Here is a 14,469-nt window from a genome sequence, read left to right on the forward strand (position 1 = left end):
CCCCTCCCTCAGGGTGTCAGTGATGGAGCGAGCTGTGGTGTGACATTCAGGCGAGGGCCGGTGGCTAATTCAGCCATTTCCAGCGGCTCCCCCTTTGCAGGCATGGTGCTTCGCCGTGGCGACTTGCTCCGCCACGGGGCCTAACCGATGCCGGGAACTCGGGCTGCAGGCGGGAAGTACAGGCCAGCGTGAGAAGCAGCTGACGTGTGTGGTTCAGGATGTCAGGACAGACATGTACTTGGGATAGACACCAGGAGCTCGTGCCTGAACCATGACAAGTTTTCTCCTTAAAAGTTTAGGCCGTTCTGCTAGACTCCATCGTCCCACCTCCCTGACGGCTAGGTGTGGGTTTGCCAGTAAATAACGGCCAATGGGAATTGAATGAAAGGAATGTGAGCCACTTATGCGGTGCCCTTAACAGTATGGACGTGCCTTACCCTTTTCCCCTCTCTGCTGACTGGTGACTATGGGAGCAGCCACCTTGAAGGAAGAAATGTAGTATTTTGAGAATTGGGGGGTTCCCTTCCAGGCTGACAGCCACTTTCAGACTCCAAAGGCAGATTAATCCTTAGTATTTGGTGACATCACTGAGTTGCTGAGTCTTTGCCTGGAGCCCACTACTCAATCTTCAGTTGTGTGAACCAATAAATTCCCTTCAGTGTTGCAGCCAATAGTCAGACTTCCTGGTACTTGAAACTCAGAGCATCCTGATCCACTTCTCTTGCCACAGTCGGCTAAGTGTCCTTCCTCTCTAGCCTCACACCGATCCTGTCTTTGTCCACGTCAACTGTCCCTGTTGCCTGCAGAACCCTTCTCCTCCATCCAGCCACCTAATGCCTGCTTAGCATTTAAGGCAGTTCAGACAGCCTGGATTCATAACCCGATTCCAACGCTTCTTAGCTCTGTGGCCTCAGATGACATACTCAACCTCTCTGTTTAACTTTTACTCTGCTGTGAAATTGGCCTAAGAGTATTTATCTTCCTGTTCTCATATTACCTCATCCACGAAATTGGGACATTTGCCTTAAGGAGCTGTGGTTTTAAAGGAGACACTACACACAAAAACTGCTCAAAACAGATCTATGTAAAGCTCTCAACTATTTCAAAAACAAAAACCCCATGCACTGCAGTCAGATCTAGTGTGTGGCCTCACCTAACTCCCATGTACCATCAGCTGGCCAGGCTCAGGGGCTTGCAGCGCTTTGTAAAAGCTCTCTTAGCCTTTAAATCACTAGGTTTAAGATCGACAGGCCTGCCCTTACTGTAATCCTCTCTTGTTTTCTATGTCCACCTCCACACCCACCTCAAGCATAGGTCTGACATGGAAGATTTTATGGCTGAATACAGGGCACGTACAACAAGGCTGTGCTGCCTTCTGTTCGGGCCAACAGCCCCAGCTGATGCTGCTTCCTAGTGACCCTGTGTGCTGTAACAGCATTTTTTGTAGTAAGCATCTCTGTATTCATAGCCTAGTATCAACCATCTATATGTCTATATATTTTATCTATATATCCACAGTAAAACTGTAAAAGATGCTAAAATTAGGAGATTCACTATCAAGGGACATGTGCTCTGGAGGAAAAGCCAAGGGTGTGGGTGGGCAGCCCTTTTCTAGTGTCTCAGAAGGATTAAAAGGACAGATGGCTTTTGGAAGAGATTAGGTGTGTGACTCGTGGGTCCCCTCAACCATTTCAGCAGAAGCCAGGAAGAGAGATGGGATTATCCAGAAATGATCCGTGGAGAAACCTCTCGTGTAACAGAGTGAATTCCCATGACATACACAGGAGACCCCCTAGGCTGAACATTTTACACCAGCAGAACCACTGCCAGCTTGGACTTCGAGGGACAGAGAGGGGACAAAAACGAAAAGGCTGTTCGACTCCTGAAATTGTAGGGGCAGCAAACAGACTGATGGAAGTACGCAACCGTAAACAGGTGCCACCCTTCATGGGAAAGAATGGATGGCTCCGGGGGAGGCAGCTCAAGCAGAGGAAATGCTCAGGCCTCAAAGCCTAATACTGTTTGCCCTGCTGGATTCTGTAACTGGCTGAGACCAGTGATGCCTTTTCCTTCGTCTCCCATTGTCAAAGGTGGTGTCCTCTGTCCGATTGCTGGTGTCCTATGCCTCCCATTGATTTTGGGGAGCAGATAACCTTAAAACAAGTTATAAAACCGCAGACAGGAGTTTTGCCCTGGGATGGATCATACCCAGATCTCACCCATACCTGACTTAAGACAATGAGATTGGGGACTGCGGAGCTGATGACATTTAGATGAGACTTAAAGACTGTGGTGGGCTGACACTCTCAGTGATGTTGGGATGAGGTGAATGCATTTTGCATGTGAGATGGCTGTGAATCTTGAGGGAACACAGTGCAGCCTGAGGTAGTAGCATACCCTCCCCCTTTTATGTACGTGTCCTGATCCCCAAACCCTGTGAACGTTACCTTATATTGCAAGAGACCTTTGTAGATGGCAAAGTAAAACAGTGGTTGATTCCTTGTAATCAGAATAGATGTTGGAGCATTCTGTTCTTAGGGGAAAATAAGGATGTGACAATATGAGAAAAAAATAATAAAAAGTAATTCATAGAAGGCCATGAGTTTGTAATTTTGCTAAGTCAAACGTTTACCAAAAAAGTTATGGATACTTCTGATTATACAGGTGTGTACCTATTTTGCCTGTGAAGAAGTGAATAGAAACGTATCAGTCAGACAATCCAGAAAATTTATAAACTATACAAAGAACGAAAAGGCATGCTCAACACCTGAGGCCTACTATAAAAAAATATTCTAAGAACTCTTCATTTCTTGAAAAAAGGTTTCCAACATTTAAACTGTCTGAAAGATAGCAATTAAAAGAGACTCATCATGTATTAATGTATTAAGAGGAACTGTTCTGAAAGAGGATTCAACCTCACTTCTAGAATCTCAGGTTTTAATCGACTTTGGGCTTCTGTGCCCCAACCTAGAGTTAACCAGCCAAAAATACCAGAAACTCCCATGCTCATGATAAGATGGCATTCTTTTGGGTCTCTTAGGAGTATTAACACCCAAGAAAAGAATAAAAATGGAGTATGGTAAAATCCTTAGGAAGGGGTATGACTGGAGCATCCCAAAGTTATAAGAAAAATTTTAGTTATTAACAAAACTTTAATCCATTGTATTTGTAGTGTTTGTTTCAAACTGTCAAAGCCAAATCGCGTTTCTAACCAAAGTTTAAATTGTGAACTAATTGGGAATCAAGATCTAAATGCCCAAGAAAAACTGATTTTCAAAATGTGGCTCAGCTTTAGCCAAGAATGCGTTAAACACACTTTAAAACAGTAGACGGCTCCCCCCACGCACCCCAGCCCTGGAGAATCTCTCCGCAGCACAGCAGAGCCAGGGAGCTGCTGCCGTCCCTGGAGGGACAGGGCTCTTCTCCAGTTGCCTGCAGCACCACCTCCCCCACTTCCCAGCTCACCAGCTTCACCCCCATCAGCTTCTGCCTTCCAGCCTCCGGAGTCAGTGGCTGGACAGGACACTAAGTGTTCCAGAGATGGCTCGTGCAGTCCCATTTCAGACTTGCCCAACACTGAGAGGTAATCCTCTCAAGTGGCCTGCTATCTGGTGGCACAGCAGGAAGAGTTTGCAAACAAACAAGAGGTACCACTGATTATTCTACCAAGTGCTAGGCCCTTTACCAACAACGTCTCACATCATCCATCATGATGATTCTTCAATATAGGTTTTTTTTTCCACTTTACAGATGAGCTTAGAGCTACTGGCTCAGTTTCAAATAGGAGCCAACAACTGACCTAGAGCCAAGATTTCAATGTGCTCCGACACCACAGCCCATGCTGCCTGCACGATGCTACATAGCTTCAAACACGAGCAAGGCCCTGCTGCTAAAACCAGAAGGGTTTTGGAGGCCTGGGTACAGAGGTACCAATAACCCTTGGGAGAGGTGAGAGATTACTTCGCCCCGTTTTTAGAAGTCACACGTAACTCCTGGGGTCTGTGACTGAAAACTCTGACCTCTGTCTTATCTGCTCAGGTTCATGTTGTAGAATATTTCACCCAAAATATTAGTGGATAAGCAAATGGTCTCAGCTTGGAGACGAGTGTCACCTCATCTGTGGTAAACAGACCATATCATTTGCAGTTTCACTCTCCCAAATTAAAAATACCACCTGGAGGCAATGAAAGAAATGCTCATTCCTCTACATCAGACAGAAATCTTCTCCTGACCTTGAAACATTCATCCAGGTCTAATCAGTTCTTGGTTTGAAGGATCCCCAAAGCTCCAATGATCAAATAAGGCTGCCTCATAAATGGTAGGAACTTCACCTAAGCATCAAGTACTGAGAAAATGTGCCTAATGCATGAATCTCTGTGGCCTGACCAGGAACTATAAATGTAGGTCGAATGACACGAGTTCCCCATTCTCCTTTTGGGGAACTGCTCCCCGTTCCTCCCCACACGCATCCACCCTAAGTGGAGGCCCCGACTGCGAAAACCTCGCTCCTGTGGCTATCATGACAGGGGGCACAAGAGGGCAAGCTACCTGCCACTAGGAACATCTGAACTGAACCTGGCTGAAGTGGACGGTTACCGTGGGAAGGAAAAGGCACGAGGGAGGATGATTGCAGGCGCAGGTAGCCGTGCTTATGAAAGAAGTCCACCTCAGTGAACCGGGGAAGTCCTACTGAGAAGTCACTGAATTCATTACCTCTGCCACCAAATTACCTTTGCCCAAGCTTGGTAACGTAGTAACATAGCAACGTCCTCTGGGGAGGACAAGAGTAGTCAGGTTCCAGACCATGGTTCACATTTCATGTTGCAAAGTATCTTCCATGGAAAATGCAATGATGAAAACGGGGAGCCCGGACAGACGGAAGTGCACGTACACTACTCACTGCAGCTGCCTTGGTCGCCTCAGGCCCACTTAGGAACTTTTTCAAGCGAAAGAGTAGAAATGGAAGTGTGAAAAATACGTTTATGATTTTGAAGACACTACTATGACCATCCTTGCCATCACATACGTATCAGCTAGCTCAGGAGACAGGTTTGACACCACAACTTGCTACCAAAACCTTTACTAAGAGATTACAAGTAGTTAAACTCCTTGCCAAGGTCTGTAGGGGAGGTGGAAATGCACAGATGGGAAGCAGTTATGTTTAAGGAATGCTCCTTCAGTTCTATGGCAAGCAGAAAGGATAATTACATGTACATAAACCCCTGCAATTTACAGCATGAGCTCTGGACTGAGCTGTTCTCAATTTCCAACCATGCCACTGGGGCTATGACCTTGCTTCCTTATCCTGGTAGTTTTCAATCCAGTGGCACCCTAGAATCACCGGGAAGCTTACAAAATACTGCTCAGGACCCACTCTGAGAAGTTCAAGCCAAACGCCAACATCTCGTAATTCTAGTAAAGAAGTTCCTTAACACCTACTCCATAAAACTGTTGTTAGGAATGACGCTTTTAAACGGCTTTAGCAGTTACATGCTCTGCATAGCATGCACTTAAAGGTCAGAGATGTAGCCCTTGATACTTCAGGTCACGTAACAGCAAATGGGATGCCTAATGCTTATTATTACATATCAGAGTCCAATACAAAAACAATGTAGTCAGAATCTTTTGGAGAACTTACACTTTCTTCCAGTTTTAAAATTATGGAGTTAAGGGACTTCCCTAGTGGCGCAGTGGTTAAGAATTCGCCTGCCAATGAAGGGGACACGGGTTCGAGCCCTGGTCTGCGAAGATCCCACATGCCGGGGAGCAACTAAGCCTGTGAGCTACAACTACTGAGCCCGTGCTCTAGAGCCCACGAACCACAACTACTGAAGCCCGAGCTCCTAGAGCCCGTGCTCCACAACAAGAGAAGCCACTGCAATGAGAAGCCCGCACACTGCAACGAAGAGTAGCCCCCGCTCACCGCAACTAGAGAAAGCCCACATGCAGCAGAGAAGACCCAATGCAACCATAAATAAATGAATAGAAAGATAAATAAAAATTTTTTAAAAATTATGAAGTTTAACTTAAGACTGTCACAACCAGTACTAATACTTATTAAGGCAAACACATCCCAAAACAGGGAATAAGAGACAGATGGTAAAGGACAAATACGTGCTAAAAACTTCGACAGCCCAAAATTCTCAAGATTTTCCTTCCGACACTTAGAGTAGACAAGGTTACAAATGTACTTGTAGCAGACAGCATAATTGGAATGTCTTCTGGAAGGGTCAACCACCCCAAAGCCCTGTGCTACTAATCAAAGGTAAACGTGCAGTTTTTTGTTCTGCACTGGACTCCTGAAAACACAAAACACTGTGCACAGGGGCCTCGGATGTTACCAAGTCACTAAGTTCATTCCAGCACTGTGGCCTTTCACTGCAATACAGTATACAGGTTCTCCGGGGAGGACTGGAATTCCTGACTTATCTACGGCAGGGAAAGGGTGGAATCTTCTCAGTTGCTTTTAAAGTGTCAAAGCAAGAATGCACCGACCAGTCAAATTAGCATTTCTAAAACTTGTTTTGCTAGAACAAGCAGTAAGATGCAGGCTCTGTGGTTCCTCACATCTAAAAACTATTAACAGTGTGGCTTTCTTTGCTATGTACATCTAAATTAGATGGAATAGAGAATTAAATGAGCTACCCACCGCCAGCTAGGTGGACTTGATCTCCCGGGGACAATGTCTCACTGCCATGATTAGAAGCCAGGAACCTGACCTCCTGACCCTGGAACTGCTACATGCTAAGGACAGCCTGTTCCATGAATAATTTAACATATAAAATAGTCAAAATAGCTGAAGCTCAACAGCCACAATCTTCCCAGACAAAATCCTTCAAGGCACTCTTTTCCCTACAACTTCAACAGAAATTTGACTATTTCTATTAAGAAAATCAACTTTTGGGCTTCCCTGGTGGCGCAGTGGTTGAGAATCTGCCTGCCAATGCAGAGAACACGGGTTCGCGCCCTGGTCTGGGAAGATCCCACATGCCACGGAGCGACTAAGCCCGTGAGCCACAGCTGCTGAGCCTGCGCGTCTGGAGCCTGTGCTCCGCAACAAGAGAGGCTGCGATGGTGAGAGGCCCGCGCACCGCGATGAAGAGTGGCCCCCGCTCGCCGCAACTGGAGAAAGCCCTCACACAGAAACGAAGACCCAACACAGCCATAAATAAATAAATAAATAAAATATTTAAAAAAAAAAAAAAAAAAAAGAAAAAGAAAATCAACTTTTCCTTAATGGGTAATATTCAGTATTTACCAGGAAACTCAAAACCATGAAGGGCACTGTATCACTCAGTACAACCTGGTTTTGCTGAACCAGGGAGCGACATTCTCCATTTCTCCCAACTGCGTAACAAGTTTATGAACTCAAATCAATATCTGCTCGGGGGACAATAAATGCTAAAATCATCAAGTGAATGGATAATGGAGACCAAGATATTCCTAACTATTCAAGGGAAATGCACATCACTACAACGAAAAAAAAAAAAGAGGCTGCCTTAAATGATCAAGTTCTGTATCAAGAGTAAAACTGATGTAATGCAACATTACACACTTTGAAGACATTCTCGCCAACACAAGTTCAAGCTGACCCTAATAATCAAGCCTGTAGACCAGGAAATAAAGGGGATATAAACCAGTGAAATGACACCAAAGAAAATCAATTAGTAAATATAGGACATTCAAGAAAATCGTGCCAGTCTCAAAAAAAAAAAAAAAAAAAAAAAATCAAGCTTATGAGGCGGGAAAAGTTGGTAACTGTTAGGAGAGACTAAGGAAACGTACCAACCAAATGCAACTTACAAACCCTGACTGGATCCTGGTTTGGGAAAACTGGCTACGTATGGCTTTTTTGATACAACTGCGGCTATCTGAACAGTTGTATTAGGGGTCAGATGGTACTAGGGAAATAATCTCAGATTTCTTAAGCATAACAGTGGTACCGTGATCCTGAGAGAGGACATCTTAGTTCCCACAAGATGCATGCCAAAATAGTCACACCTTCAACTTACTCACAAACGCCTCTGAACAACTGTTTGCTGTTAAATCTAGGAGTGGGTATACATAAGTGTTCATTGCACTGATTATTCTAAACACCACTTACAAAATTCTTCAAAATAGGATTGTAAGCAAAAGCTCCTCTTGATCCACTCACTGAAGTCACTGATGAAGAAGCTTCAAGAAGCTGAGGAGAAATAGCTATTCTAGAAGTACACAAAAGGGAGGCAGACCCTAACAGGTGAAAGATGCTACCTCCAAACAAGCCTCACTTTTGACGAAACCATTCATGTATCAAGGCAATGTTACTATCTGAAAACTGTTTTTAAAAAGTAGCCTTAAGGACTTCCCTGGTGGCACAGTGGTTAAGAATCCGCCTGCCAATGCAGGGGACATGGGTTTGAGCCCTGGTCTGGGAAGATCCCACATGCCGCGGAGCAACTAGGCCCGTGCGCCACAACTACTGAAGCCCGTGCACTCTAGGGCCCGTGTGCCGCACTACTGAACCTGTCTGCTGCAACTACTGAAGCCCACACGCCTAGAGGCCGTGCTCCACAACACGAGAAGCCACCGCAATGAGAACCACACGCACCGCAACGAAGAGTAGACCCCACTCTCGCTGCAATGAGAGAAAGCCCGCGTGCAGCAACCAAGACCCAACGCAGCCAAAAAATAAATAGGATTAAAAAGAAAAAGATATCTAAAGAAGCATTTAAAAAAAAACAAAGTAGCCTTACAACCAAGTTTGACAGCAAAGCATTAATCCTACACAAACTGCTCATTGGCTCCTAGCAATTAGCTCAATATCCCTGTAAAACACATTTTCTCACTGGACTTGTTCAGTCATCAAGGTCAATGCAGAGAAATGCTACCTTATGAAAGCACACTTTGTGGTATGTTTCAAATAGGTCCTTAATTATGTGCGTCAAAGGGTCTCGAACAAAAGGCAACTGCTAGGTACTACAAACGTAGTAGCACAAAGGACGGTGCTACGTTGGAACAAAGCAGTTCTAAATATCTCGTTTGCTGTCTTATGTTTCCCACTTGAGGTTGGAAACCTTGGGAGAAAATAACCTCATGTGCGCTGGCCCCCAACCCTGAATTTAATTACATGTAACAGTGATGCCTTTGAAAACAGGGCTTCCCTTACACTGTCTCATGCTTGTGCTAGAAACTAAAAAAAAATCAAATAGAAAGTAAGCTTGTACTCATAACGAAATGAACCCATGTCGTGTTTTCATTTTCTTGCCTGCTCTGGACTATTAATTTGACCAAGCTGGAATTAGCACAGCACAGCTGAAACACCAAATCTTAACACTGCAGCGATACACCAACATAAACTGACCAGACTTTACATGGAAGGTGAAAAATGCACGATATATCCAAGGTGAAATCACATGGCGGTGTGAAGGGGGAACAAATGAACTAGCCTGGGGAAGCATGTGCCACTAACTGTATGTAGTTTGGGGTGGGGTGGGGGGACGACAAAAAAGTATAGAGGGCATAGGGTAGGAAGCGTACTTCAAGTTCCCGGCTCTAGGCAGCTGTACACCCTTCAAGCAAGTTAAGCTTCTAGTAACTCACCTATAAAGTGAGTTCATTAAACCAGATGACTTCTAAGGTCCATCTCAACTCTAGCTCAGACCCTAGGGAAAAAAGAAGGAATCCAACATTTCAGATCCCCGTGAAGCCCAGGAAAAATATGAAATGCTACAACAGCAATGGTATTAGAACTGTTCAGAATGAACACTGAGCTAAAGGCCATCATTATAATGGATTAGAAAGAATTAAAATTTCTATATCCTTGCAAAACAATTGACCCCAAAGTATCTGAAGCCTGTGCTTCCTTGTAACAGCTATTTTTCATTACTGAAGACATGACTTAGTACAAAAAGCAAAGTCCAAACTGTGAGCTTTCAGTCCTCCACATTCCCCCGTTTAATATGGCATTTTGCACTATATACATTAATGAAAATCTGAAACAAACAGAAAGAACTTTAGTCAAACTCCCCTTCCTCCTCCAGCTTTATTGGATAGTTTAAAATTACATTTCTATTTTCTAGGACTTCAGTTGCTTTTTCCATCTGACTTTTAAAAACTGATTACAGCAAATGAAACACAGTTGTCTAAGTGATATAGTATACAAAAATAACATCTTGATTTCTGTGAAAATGCATTTCTCTGCAATTCCTGAATAGCTCCAAATTATGCTAGCTCTGAGCATAGATGTTTACTCTGGGTTTTAGATTTAGTCTTTGAAAAAATGTGTTCTACACCTTTGCCATCGCCATCTGTTTACCCAGCATCAACGCTGCGGGGAAGTTGTTCCTGTTCAGGCTTTTATCCCAAGTTTTCTCGCATAGCCGTTAACACGCATGTTTGGTTTTTATTTTGTTTACTCCCAGTCAACTGTATGTCCTATGTAGGGCCTGATACAGATGTTACTTGATGTTATTTAACAGCTACTGAGGTCAGACAATCCAAGGCAGTCATTATGCTAAAATTAAAGTTACTTATGGAAGCTCATGGACACTTCCAGGATTGGTTTTTACCTCCTACATGGGAACATATTCGAGAAACCCAGAACGGGCTTACCGGTCTGACTCAACTCTTCCCATTCATCAATCCCTATTCACCAGTGGCGCGGAAAGGGGGTTCTTTAACAAAGCATTATACATAACACCTCTACCAAACTAAACATAAACTTTTTTTTGTAGTTAAATGCAGGAAGTCGGTTTTTTTCCACCCCTTTCCTCCTTTTACACGGCAAGTAAAGCTCACTGGCCTGGGAGTAGCCTCTATCTGCCAACCTTTGGCCAGTGAAGAGGATTCAATCAGAAAAGGAGGGGCGACAGAGGACAGTAATTAAGCCGTGGCCTCGATCGTGCACTCCCGTGCAAGGTGCCCTGACTCGCCACAGCGGTAACAGTTGACTTCACTCGTCTTGCTGCAGTTGATGGCTACATGACCAGTCTCGCCACACCTAAAGAAAGGAAAGTAGAACAACTTCATATTAGCGCTCAGAAAATGCCAAACTGGACTAAAGCAACAGTTACTGCAGAACAAAAAGCAACAATAAACCAGTACAGCTTTGTTTTCAGGACAGTAAGTCTTATTATGCCTTAAACTAAGAGCAAAAAGGAGGAATTTGATAGCGAAGCTACCCAATTGTGCAGCCTAAGGCATAAGACCAAAACTTTTGCCATAAGAGTCCAACCAACACCACAACCAAAACACTGGCCAATGTTATAGTTTCACACAAATTAACCCCTAAGATTTCACAGGCATATACATATCAAAACTTATAAAATTTTACACTTTAACGTGTACATATTATTATATGTCACATTCACAGACAGGCAGAGACTTCTGGTTTCATGACAAAAGATTTGTGTGTGTGAATTACACGGTTTTCTACAAAGTCTCTGAAAACCCCAAATTATTATAACAAAACATTATTTTTGGCGGGGGGGAGGGAGCCCACCCTGCACAGTTAGGCGGGATCTTAGTTCCCTGACCAGGGATCAGACCCATGCCCCCTGAAGTGGAAGCACGCACGGAGTCTTGACCACTGCACCGTCAGGGAAGTCCCAACATTCTTATTTTTAGAACATTAAACATTCCAAAGTTGTGCTGCGTGCTGCCCAGCTGCCGTAACCCACCCGGCATCACGGCAGGACACTGCCCAAGGTAGAGACAGTTCGGCTGCGCAAGCCGGAAACCTCTCCTACGGCCGCAGCCACCTCAGGGCACGTACTATCCCCAAGGCCCTCCCGTTTATAGCCAACTCACTCTCCAGGAGCCCCTGCCACGAGCTCTCGGCCAGCAGCACGCCGGCAGCTCACCTGTAGCACTTCACTTTGGTGCAGTCTTTCTGAATGTGCCCGAACTCGCCGCAGGAATAGCACTTCTGCTCGTCGGCATGGTCGCAGTCCCGGGCCAGGTGGCCGGGTTTGCCGCAGTTGTAGCAGCACTGCTCTCGCTCCCTCTTGGGCTCCTTGCAGTCCTTGGCGATGTGGCCTCCTCGGCCGCAGTTATAGCAGGCTTCAACAATAAGGAAAAGAAGCAGACCAAGACTATAAAACCTTACAGACGCCGCTACGTTCCAAACCATACAGCACACACCCTCAGAGGTGGAAGATCTCTTCCAACACAGCAGTGCATGCTCGTACGAAGAGGAAGTGTTAAATACTTACCATCCTCCTGAAGATCACAATCCTTGGCAAGGTGACCAGACTCACCACAGCGGTAACAAATGTCTGGAAGAGACGAGGAAACAAACTGGAAACCTATTTTGGGCAGAAACAAAAAGAATTTGACTAATTAGACCAGTCTTGATACTTATGAATGCTGAAGTACTTCAAAATTTTTTATTCGACAAAAATACCTCTATCCGAGGTAAAACCACCTCTGCCACGGCTTCTCATTCCACGACCACGGCCCCCACCAGTGGGGCACTCCCGGGCCCAGTGGCCAGATCGTCCACACTTGAAGCATTCATTACTGCTCATGGCTGCAGCCAGATCTTCAAAACATTAAAAATGACCACATTAAACCACTTGAAATTACTTTTAGCTTTTATTCCCCGTTTAGTGTATTTTTGGATAATTATTCCGGAGAAAAAAAAGGCAACCAATATATTGGTTAGAAAAACAATCACATAACTATATATGTAGGCATTATATATCTATTATGAAATATATTAAAAGTGAAAAACACATTGAAAACATTATGTATTTTCATAAACTTGTGATCTTTACAATCATTAAGATTATGCATACATGTTAATCCAATTATTAATGGGATGACGGGACTTACAGGGTTAGTATCCATGAATATCCATTATTAGAAATAATTAGTAATACCTCATTCCAGGTCCAACTTAATGGACATTTTCATGGTTACAAGCCAGTAAACTTTATTGTGGGCAACTGGAAGTCATTTACTGGCTATAAAACTGGAATAAGCCAGTGGAGCTGTATGTAGTATGGACTCTGAGAGTGGATGAAGAAACATTCTCGTCTGCGCCCTTAGCACCTAACACAGTGCCCAGTTAAACTGCAGCACTACGTGCCGATTCAGTATTTAGAGCAGGCACGTTAGAAGAAATGCAGGCAATTCTGTCTCTAGACGGCACAGTATGTTAAAAATATTAGAAAAATGACAAAGAGGACACCAAAGTAAAATACCAGTAGCACTGGGACCATTTTTTCCCTCTTCTAGTCTCCCATTTCCAAATTTTTCTGTAATTTTACATTTAAAACAAGGCTACTTGGAATTTCATAGACGACTCCTTTATTGGGTATTGTTTCAAAATAAAAGCAAAACTCCAACTAAAGCAAATGCATTTTATACTTCTTATGTAACAATCCAAAAATAAGCACGGGCTATTCCTAGAATAGAATAGAATGGAATGGAATAGAACAGAATGGAATGTTGCAGGACAAAGTCCCAGTAAAGTGGCCTTTAAAAAACAAACTAGTTAAAAACAATGTAACCTTTACATTTCCACACTTCCATATCTAAACATTTTTACCCTTATTTCCAGTGTCAAACAATGGTAAACAAAGTTTTTAAAACACGTTGTAGAGCAATCTAGTGACTAAAAATTATGCTCAAGTTTCAAGTCTCCATCATCAAATATTGAAAAGAACTCATTACCTTTCCCAACTCTCTGCAATCAGAGCCAGGATAAATCTTCAGAGGAATCTTTCTACCAACTCTTGCCACTTGCCGTATAAACTTATTACCAATAAGGGGTAGGGGAAAGTGCCTGAATGCATAATGCACGTTTCTAGTCAGATGAAACCAGTCAGTGAAGATTAAAAACGTATTTTTGCAAAATTACATTTGCTTTCTTATACGGGTGCTGGCATTCTAAGTCATGTGCGGGGCTGGTTTCCACCAGAGAGAATACTCATGATTAAAAAACGAATGGCACATAAAATGATCACAAAAAAATGCAGCTTATGGTATGTCATCCTCCCCTCAACCCCATTTTCATTTTGCATCTTCTGTTTACTCGGGACCAATTTGAGCACATTAACTCTTGGTCCCAAGGAGTTCTTTGCACAAACGATCACTTCCTTTCACAAGGTAATCCAGGCAATTTGACAAGTTCTGAGTATTTTATAATTCTCTTATTTCAATAAGATACTTATGTTTTCGAAAAATGACAACCCAATATTCAATATGCATTTTCAAAGCTAAAGAAATGATAGTTCCGGGCAACCTCCCTTTTAGACTGCTGCTTTAAAAGGACCTCTTGTTTGATAATGGTAAAGTACAAAGGAAATACGTTATAATGAATCATCAGATGTTTATCAGTGTATTGAATAAAGTCAGCAGTTAAAATTTTAGGTTTACTTTTAGCCTACAAATATTAGTTTAAAAAATTTAGCTACTCAAGAACTGATTAAGCTAAGTGTGGATTTTCCATGAACTGTTTCTCTCTCTTTGGCCACGCCGACC

The 14,469-nt window shown here is 43.5% G+C and overlaps 1 protein-coding gene across 5 annotated transcripts in view; it reads right to left on the reverse strand.

The window, feature by feature from the left end:
* Window positions 1-9,912: 9,912 nt before the first annotated feature.
* CNBP (CCHC-type zinc finger nucleic acid binding protein) overlaps window positions 9,913-14,469 on the reverse strand; it is a 55,227-nt gene continuing 50,670 nt past the window's right edge. For 2 of the 5 annotated variants that reach the window (XM_059940493.1, XM_059940492.1), the window contains exons 2-5: window positions 12,386-12,523; window positions 12,195-12,287; window positions 11,844-12,045; window positions 9,913-10,981 (exon numbers count right to left, since the gene is read on the reverse strand). In XM_059940493.1, the coding sequence (XP_059796476.1) occupies window positions 10,864-10,981; window positions 11,844-12,045; window positions 12,195-12,287; window positions 12,386-12,509 (537 nt within the window). In that variant the 5' untranslated portion in view covers window positions 12,510-12,523 and the 3' untranslated portion in view covers window positions 9,913-10,863. The remainder of the gene's footprint in view (window positions 10,982-11,843; window positions 12,046-12,194; window positions 12,288-12,385; window positions 12,524-14,469) is intronic. The other 3 variants (XM_059940495.1, XM_059940496.1, XM_059940494.1) reach the window with 3 other exon arrangements.

This window comes from Balaenoptera ricei, chromosome 11 (genome assembly GCF_028023285.1).
Source record: "Balaenoptera ricei isolate mBalRic1 chromosome 11, mBalRic1.hap2, whole genome shotgun sequence".
Taxonomy (NCBI): domain Eukaryota; kingdom Metazoa; phylum Chordata; class Mammalia; order Artiodactyla; family Balaenopteridae; genus Balaenoptera; species Balaenoptera ricei.